Source organism: Vidua macroura, chromosome 3 (genome assembly GCF_024509145.1).
Source record: "Vidua macroura isolate BioBank_ID:100142 chromosome 3, ASM2450914v1, whole genome shotgun sequence".
Classification (NCBI taxonomy): domain Eukaryota; kingdom Metazoa; phylum Chordata; class Aves; order Passeriformes; family Viduidae; genus Vidua; species Vidua macroura.
In genome coordinates, this window is record NC_071573.1 from 93281699 (window position 1) to 93300587 (window position 18889).

At 33.8% G+C, this 18889-nt stretch overlaps 1 protein-coding gene across 1 annotated transcript in view; it reads left to right on the forward strand.

The window, feature by feature from the left end:
- The window catches only part of CSMD1 (CUB and Sushi multiple domains 1), a 1093428-nt gene that overhangs the window by 789811 nt on the left and 284728 nt on the right, over nucleotides 1–18889 (forward strand). Inside the window, exons 11-12 of the mRNA XM_053974810.1 lie at nucleotides 10412–10515; nucleotides 17483–17595. Coding sequence (XP_053830785.1) covers nucleotides 10412–10515; nucleotides 17483–17595 — 217 coding nt within the window. The remainder of the gene's footprint in view (nucleotides 1–10411; nucleotides 10516–17482; nucleotides 17596–18889) is intronic.

Below are 18889 nucleotides of genomic sequence, written 5' to 3' on the forward strand. Positions count from 1 at the left end.
TAAGTATAGGATTTGAGAAAGTACATTGAGGTGTCGGAGATTGGATTTTAAAGCCAAGACAGGTAGGCTTTTATTACCAAAAAGATTAAATCTGTAATTAGGTTTTGTGTTGTGCTTTTTATTTTTGGAAATTTAAACCATGAGAAGCACTGCTGAACAATGTTCAAAATGTATGTGCTTCATCACTATCATTATTTTTATGGCTTTTGGGAGAAAGAGTTTTGTTTTCTCACCATAATCTCTAAGAGGTTAATATTTACTATAGATGAATGCAAATATCTTCATAAGTCATTTTATTAGAAGTAATTTTAATGTTTCAATTCTCCTATATAGTTGTGGTGGGTTGATCTTGTCTGGCTGCCAGGTGCCCACCAAGCTGCTTTCTTGCTCCTCCTCATCAGGCCAGGGGGATAAAATAAGGTGAAAAAGCTCATGGGTCAAGGTAAGGATGGGAGATTGAGCACCAATTAGGCAAAATAGATTCAACTTTGGGAAGATTAATTTACAGACAATTAAAAATAGAGTAGGATGGTGAGAAACAACAACAAAAGCTTTTTTCTCAAGTCAAACTATTCTGCAACTTCCTGACTGAATGGTGAAAGGGTGTGGGGAATATGGACTGCAGTCTGATTAACAACTCCTCCCTGCCACTTCTTCTTCACACTTGTAGGCTGCTCTATTGCAGTGTCCCTCTTTTGGGATAGCAGTCATTCATGAACAGCTTGAATGTGAGTCCTTCCCACAGGCTGCAATTTATGGCTCCTTTCCTTTTTATTTTTTCATGTAAAAATGTAATTGTAAATTACAAAGCTTGTTGTCACATGCTAAGATTCTTATTACTTCCTAGACAGGAGGTTGAATTGAATTTTAGTTTATGAAAACAGCAGTAATAATAATGCAGGGAATTATTCAGAAAACAATTTGGATTTTATTTCAAAAGTACACTTGGACCAACAAGGCATCTTGTTGTCTGTTTTAAAAATAGAGTAGGAAGAAAAGCTCTAAAGAAAATGCAACTTTAGAAGTCGGTCTAAGTTAATCTGTGGATGAAAATGGCCCTGAACAAAGGAAGGCATAGGGTTTTCTAGGAGGCGGGCTGAGGGAGGCGGAAGCCCCCGTTGCCCAATGGGGGCAGGGTACAGGGGAGTGACGTGGACTGGGGCAACCAACGGGGGTGTGACAAAGGCAGACTGGGCTCTGGGGCAAATGGGGTTGCGGGGACGGGGTGACAGACATCGAACTCTCTGGAGTGAACAGGGGGTTGGTTACAGGACTGGCGTGGTGATGCTCCAATGGTAAGAGACCGGGAGCAGACCACCACGGCAGGGGGGAACCTGGGGCGTGCACGGGGGTATACAGAACCGGCTAACTAACACATATCAGAACCCCTAATCTGAACCCAAACCCGGGATGCAACAGCATTTCCTTCTATAAATATTTTGGCATCTCCTTGTACCTCTGGAGGCTTTCCAGTATTCACTTCAGTTGTCTTTTTCCACCATACAGTGTGATGGCAAGATGTGTCACCCTTCTAAATGAAATAGTTTGTGCTCTTGGAACTATTATGCTATAATAACAAGAAACCAACAAGCTCAAGTACTCTACTTCTCAAAGAAAACAGGTGTTTATGGACCTTTCTGCTACTAGTGACAGATGGTTAGTATTGCAGGAAATTATCTTTAAAGTAGTGTAATGAAATAAAGGGTTTACCCAACATGTTCAACCAAAAATAATATTTGACTTAGAACTACTTAGTATGTATGGATTTCCCATAGTTAATTTTTTGTTTAAGGTCACAAATGCAAATCTGTTTTGTTATTTTCTTACTTTTATATCCTGGACATTCCACTGACTCACATGTCATTACAAAGGTATTTGAATTCCCTTGGTAAATATTGTACAATCATATTTGAATTGAGACACACAGAATTCATTATATTTTTTTTTAAGTTTTCTGAAATTTGAATATTTGCCATATATGGTTCATGTTTCATATGAAGTTTAAGTAAGAAGAATTAAAATGTCAGAAAAGTCTTAAAGAATTATGCTGTTAAATAAATAATTTTCAAGGACTTGAAATTAATTGCTTTAAGGACTACACAATAATACTAGGGCTGAGATTTAACACTTAGAATTCCCACACAAGGCTCTGTCTAGAGAATAGCTTGTGTATAGATGGATATGCACTTAAACACTTCTTCATGTAGACCTTTTTTTCATGTGTTCTATCAAGCTTCATATGCACTTTGAATTAATTAATAAAATTAACCTACTCTTTAAAGATTTTAGGAAGAAAAACAACACTCAAATGGGGTAAACTAAATATTTTTCTCCTGCTTAATTTTCTAAGGCAAACAAAATTGATGTGTTCATTTAATAAGTGATATTCTCAGCCTTTATTTAATTCAGAGTTATTATCTGGTAATTCATGTGATCATAGTTTATGTGTAATTTGTTTTTTAAAAATGCTAGCTGGAGCTTTTAAATTTCAAATTTAAAGAACAGTATTTTCAGACCTGGTTTTGAACAACAAATCTAGAAGTATTTCTTTAAAATATTTTGAAAAATATTTACAATAATACAATTAGCACAATCAGAAATATTTTTGATGAATGGCAAGTAAATAGATGCATGTTTTTTTTGACTTCTTTTCCATTTTTCAGTTTAAAACAAATGACATAATGTTTCTTTAAAGCTTGTATTTCCATATTTGTTTCCTACTGACAGTTGGAGCAGCAGCAGGAGCAAAAATGAAAGCCATATATTTGGCAGTTTTCTTTGGCAGAAAATGAGAAATAGATCATCCTACTATATCAGAGAGTTGTCTAAAATTGTCCAAAAGTGATAAATTCCAAACTTTTAGTGTGAACATATGAATAATTATCTCCTCTTGCAATTCTGCTTTTTATTGTTTTAATTTTATCTTTCAAACCTAAATCAAATTGATTGATAATTCATTAAAAATATGGCTCACATAAATGTGAAATATTCATTCAACTTAAATTTTAATGCTGTATACTATTCTGTGTACTTAGAAATGGCAACATATTTGTATACATAACAAACAAACAGAAAAGAGAAGAAGGAAAATGTTTCAATGATTAAGATGGCAAAGTGAAATTCAACATGATGTTTAGGCACTATAGCTGAAGATTAAAGTCTAACTTGGCAACAAGCTGCTTCTCTGACTGAGTAACAGATTGTGGCAGCTCTGTTAATTCTGAAATCATCATTATGGGATTTTTTTTTTAATGTCTCCTTCTACAGAAGAAACAAAACTGTGCCTAAAAATGTGCTCATTTCCTTAGTGTGGATGTATTTAAATTCCTTAAGTAGATGATTAGTTATAGATCTATTTTACATAATGAACAGCTACCACTAAAAATAGCACTTCATAGTATCAAGAATTTTATTATTCTCATTTTTGCAATTAATTCTCTATTTTTTATAGGTTTAGCTTCCAGCCACTGTGTGTCTATCCTTTTTCTCATATTAGAAAGTTTTTCCTTATTGGAATAGTTTAAGATTAGTGTCAAATCACTTCATAACTTTTACTACATAAACAAAATGAGTTGATTTTTCTTAAGATTGTTCTTGTTGTTTTCTTCCAAAGAGATCAGATTATTTGGCCTTACTTAACTTGCTGAGGAAGGGCTATGTTGAGTAAGGCAAGTACATTCAAAGTTATCTATGTTATCAGTGGCAATCCAAAGAAAGAAAAGCTGTGGGAAAAAAGGCAGTCTGTGTTTACTTACCTTAGAAATGCTCCAGGCATGGGGCAGTCACCTGGTAATAGTTATTATAAAACAAACTCTTAGGTTTTTTGTATTATTATTATTATTATTGTGATTTTACTTTTTTCCTCCTTTTTTAATACAGCATCAGCATTTTTGGTTTTATATTATTACTATTATATGATATTACTGTTATTTCCTTCTTATCTTTGTTTAATTTCTACCAGGTGTGGTTATTAGTTAATTTTCAAGTCATTAGTGGAGGCTAAAAGGAAAATAAATTCCTGAGAATGAGGAATATAAATTATAATGCCAATATTGAAAAATAAGCAAATTTCTTTTTGTAATTGGATTTTAAGTAACTGCAGTTGTTGGATAATGGTAGTAGCAAAAGCCTTCAACATTTCTTTAAAATAATGAACAGAATAATCAAAGTGTTTTCAATAAGTTCAAAGTTATTCAACAAAAACTGGAGGTATTAAAATTTTACAGGACAGGCCCTTGTATTGGCATCAATTTTATTTTGTCTGGTTGGAGCCTATTTCAACCTGGTATTAATTTTGCATCTTATTAATTGCAGCTTTACCCATGCCAAATTCTTAATAATCTTGCTGGAATAAATGTTTTACCTTTTTAAGGGCTTTGAGGGAAAATTAATAACTTGATTTACAAAGGAATATGAAAAAAAAGTTATGCTGTCTTTCACTATAAATCACCCATAAAATTTATGCATTAGAGTTACCTAGTTTTATTACTATTTATAGTCAATTTTTTACATTTCCTCTTCCTCTGGATTTTGTCCATAATTACATTGCCACTTAAAAATTCAAGAGATATCACTGTAGGAGGGGTGGGCTAGGGAAAGAGTGGAGTTTTGAGAGTTTTAAAGAATACTGGATTCTTCTATATGTTCTCTAATACTGGCAACATCTTTTGACATTGCTTTTATATTATGTCGCTCTTTAAGTGAAATAGGTGGTCCTAACCTTGGTTTAAAGCACTACTTTAAGAATCTGGCTCCATTCTTCTAAAATTTAAAAAAAAATATTTAGGAATCTGAAAGACTATTGCAGTATCTCCATGTTTGTGTCTGTAGAAAAAAAATTGAATATTTATGTTACTTTCAGTATTTACATAGCAGCAGAGGGAAGATGCAAAGTGGGAAAATACTGTCACATTTGAAGGAAAATACTACTACATTAAGTACTGTTATGTTTGTCAATGAAATGGAATAACCTATGACAGCTGCAAACAGCTTTTATAAAAAGCTGTTTTTTATAAATTTTTATACAATTTTATACTAATGCGTCTTCTTTTTATTATTTTAAAATTTCTAATCATGTGTAGGAAATCCATTTTTTGTCCCCTCTGATCATGGGGTAGGAATCCTACATGGACACAGATAAAAGACGAAAGGCGCTCTTCTCCTTGGGACTGAATCCTGTTTATTATCAGGAGCCACCTCAGATCCAGGCAACACCTCAGGGGGTAACAGAGGCCGAGGCGTATGATGGTGTCCGAGAGAGAGAGAGCAAGAGTGTGTCCTCCGGGGGGTTTCGAGACCAGGGAAAAATGGGTGGGGCAGAACTGAGGGGCCACATCCAATGGGACACGGGTGAGGAGAAGGGAAGGGGGGAGCAGGTCAGGGAGAGCCATCACACCTGAGGCTTAGGTGGGGGGAGGGGAAATGTGTGTGGAATAAACCAATGTGGCATAATGCAATATAAAAACTATTCAGTGCAAATTCCCAATCACCAGTGCAAAACAACAACTAAATAACTATTTAGTGCATCGCAACAATCATGGATGCTCAGGACTGTTTTATTTTCTAATTGTAATGTATGGTACTGTAGGCACCATTACCATTACTCAGGCAACAAATTGTCTCACTGTATTTTCTCATCTTGAAGAGATGTTCCTTCAAAGCAAGTCCTCAGTTTTTTTTCTTTTTGTTGTGGATAGGTTTATTTGCTTGTTTTTGTGGTTTTGGTTTTTTTCTTTTCTTCGTTTGGGTTTGATTTTTTGTGGTTTTTATGGGGATTTTTTGTTTGTTTTTGTTGGTTTCTTTGTTTTGGGTTTTTGTTTTTCTTTGGAGTTTTTGTTTGTTTGTTTTTTGTGTTTTTGTTTGGGTTTTTTAGGGGTATTTTGGGTTCTTTCTGTTTGGTTTCATTTTTTTGGGGGGATAAGATACACTTCTGTTAACACATTGATGCTGTTTTGAAGTTGGTGACTTGACTTGCTTGTAAATATAACAGATATCTTACGGGGAGTTTTCATTTCTTCTTGCATTTTAGAAAAAAAATCACTGCTCTTACTTAATACTTTCTCTTAATGCATACACTTATATTTAAGTAATAGTAAAATAGTTCTTTTTAGTAGTGAAAAGAACATGCACGCCTAGATGTTTTGGAGATGTAGCATTGCCGTGTGCCCTATTGCTTCCTCCAAGCAGAATGTCCATACAGGCATTTCCTACAACTCTGGTGCTACTTTTATCCATTGCTTGCAACAGCAATTATGCCAACAGAAATATAAAGTATGGTAGTATCTAGGATAAAGGAAAATGTTTCAAATGAAAAACTAATTTTGACAAATTCAATTGCAGAACTTTTGTATAGGTACCTTCTTAGGTGTCTCATATTTTTAAGCTTTTTCTTGTTTTCTGTTTTCACAGTCTATTTATCTAATAAGAAGTAATCATTTTGAATTGCTTAAAAGGGAATTTTGTCTCATACCTTTTAGAAAGCAAAGAGGATCATTCTTCTGTAAGAAGAATGTAACCGATCATCCAGAAATAAACATAATATGTTTGGAAGCAATTTGCATGTTTCCAGTTTTTCTAAATGAAAATTAATTATTTTCTTCATTTAATCTGTTCATATTAAGCATATGTAAATGGTGATGGTCAAATCAGTATTACTGGAATTCCTAATTGCAAAACAAAATTGAATCTGGATAAGCACCTCAGAGCTGCTTTTTTCCTCCCTTGGTATATAAATCAATACTGTTTAACCACATATGTAGTATATTGTGGTATATTGTGATATTATTGAATCCTCATAAGTTTTTCCTATGCCATACTCATATCTATATCCATACAAAACTGTCTTATATTCTTCAATCTGCCATCTAACAAATCTTAAAAATTCTTCTGATGATTCAAAGCTTTATCTACACACAAATTTTAACCAAATAGATACGGATAAATATTAGTTTCCCATAGTCATCAAAACTCCCATTCTAAGTGGTAGTTTGCTCCACCGTAAGACAGGTAATATGACTTTTGTCAGTCTCACTTAAGTGTTTAGTAAAATTTTGGAGAAAATTATTCTGGGAATTATTGAAAAACAACTGAAGGGCAGCACAGTCAATGGTCACAGTGACCAGTTCTTCATGAGGGGAAAGTCCTGCTTGACATACTTAATTTTCTTTTATTATAGGGTAACCCACCTAGTTGATCAAGGGAGCCCAGTTGATGTAATCTTTTTGGATTTCAGTAAATTTTTTAATACTGTGTCTCACAGGATCCTTCTGGACAAAATGGTCAGAACTCAACTGCATAAACACATCATGTGATGGGTGAGCAACTGGCTCATGGTTTGGACACAAAGGGGTGTGTCAGGACCGGGGTCTGTCACTACTGGGGTTCCACAGGGCTTCATCCTTAGCCCAGTTCTCTCCCATATTGTCATAAATGACAGGGATACAGGACTGGAAGGAATACTGAGCAGGTTTGCAGATGATACAAAACTGGGAGGAGCTGTTGATTCCCTCAGAGGTAGGGAGGCCCTGCAAACAGACCTCAATAAATTGGAGTACTGGACAATCGCCAGCCATAGAAAGTTCAAAAAGCCATAGGAGGGCCAAGTGCTGGATTCTACATCTGGGATGGAGCAATCCTGATTGTACGTATAGATGAGAAACTGGAATCAGAGTTGTGGAAATGGACCTGGGGGACCTGGTCAATAGCAAGCTGAATAGAAGTGAGCAGTGCTCTGGCAGCCAGCAGGGCCAGCCCTGTCCTGGGGGGCATCAGGCCCAGCATGGCCAGCGGGCAAGGGAGGGGATTGTCCCACTCTGCTCTGCACTGGGGCGGCCTCACCTCGAGTGCTGGGGGCAGTTTTGGACACTGCAATATTAAAAGGACATTAAACTGTTAGAGATCATCCAAAGGAGAGCAGCAAAGACGGTGAAGGGCCTTGAGAGGAAGCTGTAGCGGGAGCAGCTGACGTCACTTGGTCTGTTCAACCTGGAGGAGACTGAGCAGGGATTTCATTGCAGTTACAGCTTCTTGTGAGGGGAGGAGGAGGGGCAGACCCTGATCTTTTCTGGGTGCTCACCAGTGACCAGACCTGAGGGAATGGCCTAAAACTATGTCAGGGGAGGTTTCCAGACAACCTGGAGGTTGAATATCAGGAAAAGGTTCTTCACTCAGAGGCAGGCTGGGCACTGAACAGGCTCTGCAGAGAAGTGGTCAAAGCACCAAGCCTCAGGCACGTGGTGTGACTTGGGGCTGTCTTGTGCAGGGCCAGGAAGTGTACTCAATGATCCTTGTGGGTTCTTTCAAACTCAGGAAATGTTATGACAGAAAAATGCCATTTTTTGTCCACTGACTGTGAAAAGAGTAATGATTAGACTGGGTGCTTACTGTTTATGTGTTAAAATTTAGTTTCTATGAGTTAGATTGAAGGAATTCAAGTTAGTCCTCTTAACCCTCAACCATTTGAGGGTCTATCCAAAAGATTTTATGTGTTAGCATAGAATACCAATTATCATGGAAATGAAGATAACAAGATTTTGTTTAATAGTGTGTAATATATCTTCACAATGTATCTCCCATAAAGGAATGTTTCTTGTCACATTTCCTATATGCTTAGCCAGAAGCTTAAAACTTTTGTTTATGGTTTCTATCCAATTACTTTTTTTTCTAACTTTAGTATTAAAGAGGTGAATATTCATATTTGTTTTAAAATTGTTGTGTAAAAGAATTTCTGAGTCTAACCAGACTAAATATTATTATTTAAAGAATATATTACCATATATTTTCATGGGATATTCTATCAGGTTTCCTCCTCCATATGAAATAATAATTGCATTAAAAGTCTTGCAGTTATTTTTTCTTGCCAGGAACAACTCTCTTTTTGTGCTTCTACATAATTTTTGCTTCATTTTGGCTTTATTAGTCTTGATTTAATAATTAAATTTTGCATGTTAACATTGATATAATCTAGGAGTCCTAGAAGGTACATCAGGAGAAGATGAAAATGTATATTGTTTTATCTGACGCATATTGCCTGAAAATCATATGATTATTGTAACAATGGACAACCAAGGCATGGGGCCCTGCCAGCAGGGCTTTAGGAACAGCAGATCCAACCCGATCTCCTTTTAGATGACCCCCTAGTCGATGAGGGAAAGACTGTGGATTTTCTCTGCCTGTAGGCTTTTCTTTGGGTTCCAAATAAAAGCAACATAGTGCACTGTAAAGATCACCTAATCTAGTGGTGTAAGTTCCTCTCTACAGTTCATTGTACTAGACTTTTCCAATTCCAACACAGAAATGAGGTGGCCTGACTTTCTTTTTTAATACTGGGAAAGTTTAAACAACTAGCTTAGCTTGGATTATGCTTTTTTACAGGGCTAAAATTTGATTGAGATGCATTCTGCCTTGATGATCACATAGCAATAAACTTAAGTGAAGGGAAAACATAGTTTTTCCATGTGTTTCTTCCAAAAAAGGAGCATAATAAGGCTTGTGCTGAAAGCTCAAATCTGACCCAAATGTTGTTTCTACCCACAAAACAAAAGAAAAATTAACTGCAACACATGCAGTGGTTGATGTTGTCTGAGAGCTTACCCAGGAATATCTCAAAAGTTAGTATAAAGATAAAATGAAAAATTTTGTGGGAAATCACTGACTGTCTGCACTTTCGTGTCAAGTTGTTTGCAGAAACCTTTTGTATCAAATTACAAAAAGGTACAATGTCCTGATATATGTGCACACATATATCTAGTGCAACTACTCGCCAATACTGAACTCTAGAATTGCTTGCCTTAGAATTGTTCTTTAATAGAAACTAAGTCCATTTTCATACTTTATTTTATCTTAAAAAATCACAGTTTTGTAAATAACTTTTCAAAGAATTCTGAGAGATACCTTTGTAATTTTCTTGGCAATTCATGTCTAGTCATTATGTAGAATCACAGTTTAATGTTAGTAATTTATGCAAGGAAATTCGTGCTTTTGATTTCTGTGAACCTGCCTCCTCCATCTTTTTATGAGTTGGTAGTTCATATGATCTACCTTGTTATTGTATAATCCAACAGATAATGTTTTAATATACTTCCAATACTAGCTATACAATTTTTATATAGCTAATACAGTTAAAAAAAAGAAAACAAATTTCTTACTTCAGTCGTGAACAATTATCGCCAGTTAGTGGTGACTGGCATCTTTGTATCTTAGTATGTGATACTTCTGAAGCATTATGGCAGTGACTTGCTCCTAAGTATGAGAAAACACACAAGTTTCTGCACTGGTGGTCTTTCTAGTTATTGTTCAAAAAATTATTATTGTGTCATTATTTGATTTATAGTAGGCAAATAATTCAAGAATGAAACAGGTTAGATAACATGTGGGAATGTTTTGAAGTAACTGAGTTATTTAATTTTAATAGGTCATAAAGCTTGCTTTTGAAGAGTTTGAACTGGAAAGAGGCTATGATACTCTTACTGTTGGAGATGCTGGGAAAGTTGGTGATACCAGAACAGTGTTGTATGTGTAAGTAGACAACTTCAAAAATTTTCCTTGGAAATTTGCTGTCATGTTGTTTCTTCCAGGCTAGGATATATCTACTTAAATTTGCAATTTTAATGTATTGAACTTGATAATTAATGTAAGCTTAAAATTCAAACACTGTCAAAGAAGATTGTTCATTACAAAGTTCACTCCAAATCTTTAGTAGCATCTTTATACGCTTTAACACTGGGGACTAAAAACTGTAAATTGAATTTTTTAAAAGAAAATAAATGCTTCCATTAAAAAACAACTACCTGTATAACTGTAATTGCATTCACCAGCAATTAAGGGAATAAAACAATAAAAGGCTTGGATTTCAGCAAACAGAAGATACAACTTGTGTAAAAAAATGAGGCATTGATTGATATCAAAATTTGAATATTCAAAATTGGATTTGTGTATAAAGTTGTAATGAACATGCTTTATGGAATAATACAATGTCATATATTGATGGTATAGGAATTTAGATAAATTTGAAAGAAAATTCCAGACTAGATAGCTACTCTTAATATACAGCTCTTCAATACTTCTGGACTAATGGAAATAATAGAACCCTGTACAGATTAATTGATCTCATCTACCTTAACCATCACATTTTTGTTGCATATGCTCATTTTTTCTTACTGCATAATGAGGGCCTGTGGTTAACAAGAGATTTTGGCTATCGCTTTTAGAGGGTTAAGTTATCATGTGAATCCTGGTCATCAAACACAGAACAAAATTACAGCTTTGATAAATTATCAGTGACTAAATAAGAGAAATTAGCAGCATTTATGCCATAATAACATTACTTGACTTAGCATAAAATTCCGTTGGATAAAGACAATATTGAACACATTTGATAAAAATAATCCATTGTAGTTTTATATTTTGAGAGGGTTTTAATCCATATAAATAAATTGCCTTTATATGTTTCCTTTACTTAATGATAGCAAATAAGTGCTCTTAACACCCACACATTTTATTTTAAATAAACTAGAATGCTTTTGCAGGGAGAGATCCAAGGACAATAATTCCATTATATGTATTGGTTTAGAATAGATAAAGTTATTAATTGCTAATTTCTGAACTGTCCTATCCAAGTTCTTAGAAAAACCCTAGTTTAATTTGACTTAAAAGGTATTATAAAAAATTATTGAATTATTTGCTCAATGCTTGTTTTTCTTGGGTTGCAATACCAAGTATCTGCTACTGAGTAAATTGAATTCTATATTCTGAGTATCTGAAAAAGAGAAAATAAAAAAACAAAAATTAAAGCAAGCAAAAAAATACCCTGTTTTGAGGGCTTACACATTATACTAACAAGAAAAACATGAACTGGGAATGGATTTCCACACCTAAGTTTATTTTTTCTTGTATTTTGCAGACCAGTTGTATAATGCAACAGTCCTTCTGGTGAAGTTGATTTAATTACTTGTAACTATGACAAAAGGGTTTGCATTTTTTTTTCTTTTTGAGTTGGGATATGTTTTTGCTCATAGAGATTGCAAAACTCCTTGAGTCAAGTCTTTAAGTAGTAAATTTGCTATCCCAAACTTTTAATTGTTTTCTACATTCTGCATACTTCATATGTCAAAATTTGCCAAAATTATGTCAAAATTAGAACTATGTGTCAATTTTCTTTTTTTTACCTTTCCAGTTGAAGCCATTTAGTCTGTGACTACCTAGTTCACATCTATTTTCCTTGACTGTGCAAAAAATAAACATAAAAATTTAAAAATATTATTTTCTCATATTAATTCTTATATTAATTTAATACGCAGCACTCCATAATAACATCACCTCCTATAACTTTTTTTCACTTTAATAGCATTTTAAAAATCCTGTAGCCGACATCCACTTCTAAATCCATCACTGGCATTTCTAGAACTAGTACAATGTTCTCACTAGAGACATACTTTACTTCTAACCATTTCTTCAGTATATTTTTTTTGACTAAAATAGCAACTGTTTTATCCCTGTTACTCCACAGCCCATCACATAGGATTATGGTACAGTGTTGGTCCTACTATCTTTACTGTAAATTGTATGTTTGCTCAAAGTGAAATCTATGCAAATAAATTTATCTGCCTTTTGGGTAGCAAAATTAGAATTACAATGAAAATCATTTGAGAAACGAATTTATTAATAACTGAAATACACTGGAATACAGGAAGGCCCAAGGACAAAACTATAGTCTCATGATAATTAATAATGAATCTGAATTTCTACTGAGACAGTGTTCTCAAAGTTACTAAACACTGGAATATATCATGCATTACGAAATATGTAATACTTAAACAGCATCACAGATACGTGCCATTTCACTTGCTGTTCAGAAGGATCTTTCGTAAATGCAAAGTAACATCCCTCATAAAACACTAGGCCCACTTGTAGCTATATTATCATGAGAAAGTTCATAACTAAATGTCAGAGTGATTTTCTTATCAAAATTTTTTATTAGTTGGTTATAATAACATCTGTTACATTTAATGAGCTTTGAGCGGCACCTTGCAGTTTCTTATTAATCCCAGGAGAATGAAGGAGCCTACAGCGAAGACTTTTCTGGCTAGATTTAATTTCTAAATTTCTCATGGTATATTAAAGAAATAATACAACTTTTCTTACACTCTTCAAGCTTCTGTAGCAGACAAAATGCCTGAATTTCTGCAGAAATTATGCAGAATATCACTGTAGAATCTCATGCACTTGAGTCTAAAACTTTGCAGCTTTTCTGATTTAGTTTGAACACATTATAATAAAATACATATCTTTCTAAATTCAAATCTAATTCTAAGTATTTGAATCTTTCAGCTTAGCAGAAAATTGTCATGTCTCAACATATAAGCCTCAGCAGTTCCAGTTCTCAGGTGCTAAAGTCCTGAAGGTAGTAGCTACCTCTTTATTGGGTGCTTAACTGTAAATTTAAACATTCTAAACAAACCTTGTATTGTAAACAAACTCAAACTTTATAATGAGTTCAGTTGTGCCAGGTTGCTTATAAGTCAGTCAACCTATGAACACTGGAACTGTCTAAAGGCAGGTCAGTAAATAGGGAACCTTTAAATATTTTATGGAAAGAAGATTGAGGGAGTTGAGAATCATAAGATATAATGATCTTTCCTAGCACAAGCTTTCCATAATGTCTGAACTCTCATCCATTAGCAATTGCCTGCGTAACATCTAAGCTGTAGCACTACAGCTCCAGGGGAATATGAAGGAATCTTGATTAAAATGGAGAAAAAAATAGACTCCCCATCTTTATTTTTTTGGACAAAATTGGGAAAAAACTTAGGGAAAGTTTTAACTTCATGAAAGATAGCACTGAGATCATACAAAACCCAACACACTTTGGTGAAGAGCAAATTATTTCAAATCAATTTTATACATTTATTTGAGAGTCTATTTGGCATATTAATTGAGGATCTGTTGGGTTTTAATTTATTAAAGTATTTCATTTTAATATTTATGTAAACTTTTCTTAAAATCTAATTACCAATATCTTAAATAAATAAAGAGGGATATTCACATCAATTTTATGATTTTTATCAATTCTTCATCTGTAATCCTTACTTGTTGGAAAAATTAGTAGTCTTCATGGATTATGTAGGCTGAGATGTTTAGCTCTGGAAAACAGTAATACAACTTACTTAATAGTAATCTAAATATGCTTAGGTTATAAAGTTTTGAAAGCAGTTATTTCTTATATTTAACAGAGTTTGGCTAGAACTAGAACCCTTTCAAAATAATTCATTAGTCATTATTATATGTTTATCAGTCAGAATGTTTCCTTCAATGTCCTGTTTTCTCTTTTTAAATTCTTGTGTATTAAACTAACACATTGCTTTAGAAGGTCTGCTTTGCCTCCAAATGTTATGATTTATGTTTGTCTTGCAGCACTTACATTAAAGCTTAATTTTTAAAAATTATGTCCTTAAAACATGACTTTTTAAAGTATTTCCTGTATAGAAAAGTGTTAGTTGTTTTTCCTTCAATAAAAAGAAGAAATTGTACATTAGTGATTCAAAACCAATTCATTATGTCAGCTATTTCAGTACACAGTAAAAGCATCCATGGTAGTAAAATGCTTTTAGTAAACCTTTTCTTCTACGAAGTTTGGAAACTTACTGGTGGCTTGGAAAAGAACCTACCCTTTCATAACTGGTAAAAACCAATATTACTGGTCCTGGAGACCTTTCTCAATAGCTTGGATCTGGCTTCTTGTGAATAACTAAGCAGAGAGCGAGCTGTTGCAAAAAATTGCTTTCAATTAGAGTTGCCTTTTCTGACCTGTGATCTGTTCAGAATAGTGAGAAGCTCAGCTTAAGTTTGCCTCAGCATTTTTAATTTCCTTCATGTGGTGATGAACTGAGGTCATCACCACATGAAACGAGGTTAGCAGCAGCCAAACTGCCTGAATGGCTGGTCTGCAAGTCTCTGTTCTTGAACTTCCATATTATCTGATCTTGAGATGATTACAGACTGTGACAAACTCAGAGTCAGTAACAGCATGTGTTGGTAGAGAGATCTGCATTCCCTAAACATTTGATCTGCTTTATCTTCTGTCCTAGTTGAAGGATGTAGTTCTATCTATGGAAGCATTTTCAAGGAATAAAACCGAACAGTAACAACAACAAAACCCCAACCAAACCGGCAAATAAAACAAAACAAAAACACACACAGAAACTACCACCACCACAAAAAAAAAAAAAAAAAAAGACTACATTTTATTGATTTCTGCCTTTGGCTTCTTTTTTCAGTTTTGGGGGGGAATTGTTTTCTCCCACTTCCTTCCATTCCAAAAGTCTTGGCCCTCTTCCTATACCCCTAGATGTGAATTTGAGGAAGCAATTGTATTTTGTTTGGTTCGTATCTACCATCTATGGAAAGACCACTGGCATTTTGAAGGGAGAAGACTCTTCCTATTTGATCGGTTTACCTTATTCAGTTGTGGCTTTTTTTTTTTTTTTTTTTTTTTGCTTGCATTCCATAGAGACATTTATATTAATTGAAAGTGTTCCATCCTACTCATACAGATTTAGAATTTCAGGGTTCATCTTATCTGTGTTCAGAAATTATCAGTGTAGTTCTCATACATTAATCAGATTACTGAGAATAAAGAGAGCCACTTAAACAGTTGTTAGTTGGTAATGCATAGGTTTACACATCTAAATAGCCATTGAGAAATTTTTGGAGAAAAACCACAAGTTTCCAGTTGTCCTTCAATGTATATGGAATCTTTACATTTTCTTTCTTTTTATATGTAGTTCTGCAGGCATCTCCTAAACTACTTTTGTTTAAGTTACTCACTGTCTGGTGAGGTATCTTCCTTTCCTAAGCTGGCTATATTATTCATTTAAATGAATGTCCCAACTTTATCAACATTCATTCTTTTATCAGCAAGAGAATATTAAATATTCTGACTATAGCTAGCATCACTTTGAACCTGTACAATTCCAAATTAATTTGGTAAGCAGCTCAGTTTTCAGACTAAGCAGCTGCTTTATTTTCATTCTTACACAGGTCAAACTGAGCAACCTAGCTATTTATCATTGTTTCCTGATTTCCTTACTTATCCAAGATAAACACTGTTTGTGTGTTTGCATATGCTGAGCTATGCAAATGGAGTTTTTCCCTCCTTTTCTGCACCTATAGTATCATAATAATCAAATACTTGCTAACAGATCATAACCAGAAATCCTATAGATCATATTAGAGCAAACTCAGCCATTTTATCAGCAGTTCCAGGTGCTATGTTCAGTAGTAATTAGTAAGCCCATTCTTCTCATATGGAGATTGTGGTTTTAAATTTTATTTTCAATATATCTGAGTAAGAACCCAAATTATTGTAGATATGGTATATAGTTTCTTGTTCATAACCTTGACTGAAGACAGAGAATTCCTATATTTTGTCTCATGGTTCCTCAGTTCTCACCTTGTTTCTGCTCAGTCTCTCCTTTTATTCTATCTTTACATTTAACAGTATTAACAACTGGTTTACTATATTTAAATAATATGTTTTTGGAATAATCCATACACTGTTTTCTTGATAAATTCTGCTTCTAGAACATCTTATCTTGGTTTGGCACATCATTAGTTTTACTTAACTGATGCCTGTTTGTTTTGCATAATCAAGACTGAGGGTTGGAAGAAAGACAGAGAATTTTCTGTTTTGTGTCTGATAAAAGTTTAGGTAGTGAGATTCTATGGCCACTTTTTATGTGTGACTTTTTCCAATACTTTTTGTAAAATTGTATACCTATCACCAGGATCTGAATGGTTGTTCAGGACTAGAACCTGATTATGCACTTGTTTTTCACTATAAAGAAGCAATATTTCCTAATGATTCTTTTTGACACACAATTTTTTGATATCAGAATTATAGATGTATAAGTGATACTACTGACAAGCGCTGAAGTTTTATGATGGGATTCACCACTTCGCCTTATATGTGTTGTATACTGCACTGTACTTACCTATACAGAGCTATGACACGTTGCTGAGTGAGAAATAGCAGTTTCCCGAAATTTGAGAGATCATTCTGAGTTATTTGAATGGAGTAGATGTGATTGTAGTAAATTCTGGACACACAGGCTGTAAGGCATGTAAAGCAATTTTCTTCACTTTTAAAAAGCATGGCAGAAAAGCAATACTGATCCAAACAGGTGAAAACTAATTCATACAGTCACTCTCATCTCTTACAACTTAATTACTTAATGGAAAGTTTAGGTGGGAACAGCTTTATTGGAAGTGTTTAATCATTGTTGAATGCAGTCATTCAAAATATTTTTTCTATTACTTCACATAATGTTCTATTTAATATAGAATAGTTAATTTTATCATAAAAACAACTGATTAAAACAGGATGTGAATAGCTTAAAAGCCAGTGTTTTGTGGTAGTGGTGGTGATAGTAGTAGTAGTAGTAATTTATGCATCTACAAATGACTTTGCCATTTATCCTACATACAGACTCACTGGATCTAGTGTTCCTGATCTTATTGTGAGCATGAGCAACCAGATGTGGCTTCATTTACAATCTGATGACAGCATTGGCTCACCAGGATTCAAAGCTGTTTATCAAGGTATGAGCTAAATTAACTATTTTAAAATTATGTTGTCACTTACTTCATTATACCCCAACAAATTAATTTCAAATAGGCATTTAGTCCTTTCACAAACTTAAAGAGTTTTTTATGCTGTCTCTGTTGACAATTAATAGTAAACGAAGACATGGATTTGCAAATACCTACAAAATAAGTAAAAATATTTGCAAGTAAAAATGAAATTTATTGTGCTAATACTTTTTGCTGAAAGGTCAATAGAAACTACAAATTTCTAATATATTTGAAGAGTCTTAAATTTTACATTCTGCTAACCCATATCATATTGGATACTATTTGAAAAATATTGTTAATATTCTAATACTTTATTGGGGTAGTTATAAAACTTATTTTCATGCCTCACTGAGAATCTTCACAGAGCTAAGTCAAAATTAGTATGTGATGAAAATAACAGAATAGATATATTGTATATTATTATGGAAATTAGGAAGTTGTATAGAATTGTGGAAATTTAACTAAAAAAAAGATCTAAGTTACTCTAGCCTCATTTGTGTTGCTTCTGTCTCAAAGAAAGAACTTTTGCAATATAAACATCATTTTTTTTTGGTGTTTTTTTTTTTTTTTTTTTGATGGTGTGAAATTCAGTACCTTCTGAAGTTGATTAATTGTATTAAAAAATACCTGATATCCCTTAGTATGCATGCATGTATGGAATTTTTCCCTTTTCAATACGTTGTATAGACCTGCAGCTAGAAAGAGCTCTTTCTTATTAACATCTGGTATCATTTTCTGTTAATTTCCATGTTAATTAGTTCACCTTAAGGATAAGGGAAAACACTTGATACTATTTTCAATAGTACCTTATGGGCATATATGATTAAAATAATTTGATAATAATGTTGTAAAAATTAGTTTTGTACAAAAAATGCTGCAAAACATTGAGAGACTTTTCACAGTTCAATAACTCAAAGTATACCCTGTTTAAGTGTTTCACTTCATTTTTAGTTACCTTACTGTTTCATCAATACCAAAACAGGCAAAATAAAGAGTGAAAAGTTATGGAGATGTTAACCTCAAGTTTAGAAAGTTATACATTTATTGCACTAAGGACATTATGGCTTGCCTGAGCAGGTTTTTAGAAGTAGAGTCTGTGGCTGTGACATATTGTGAACATTGAAAGGAACAGGAACGGGAAATATTCCCCAGTGGTCAGTGAGGAAACATGATGTTACTTCTCCACACCAATAGTTTTCTACTAGTGGTCTCTCCTTTGAAGCAGGTGGTGGTAATAGCAGTAATTAGGGTTATACTGCCA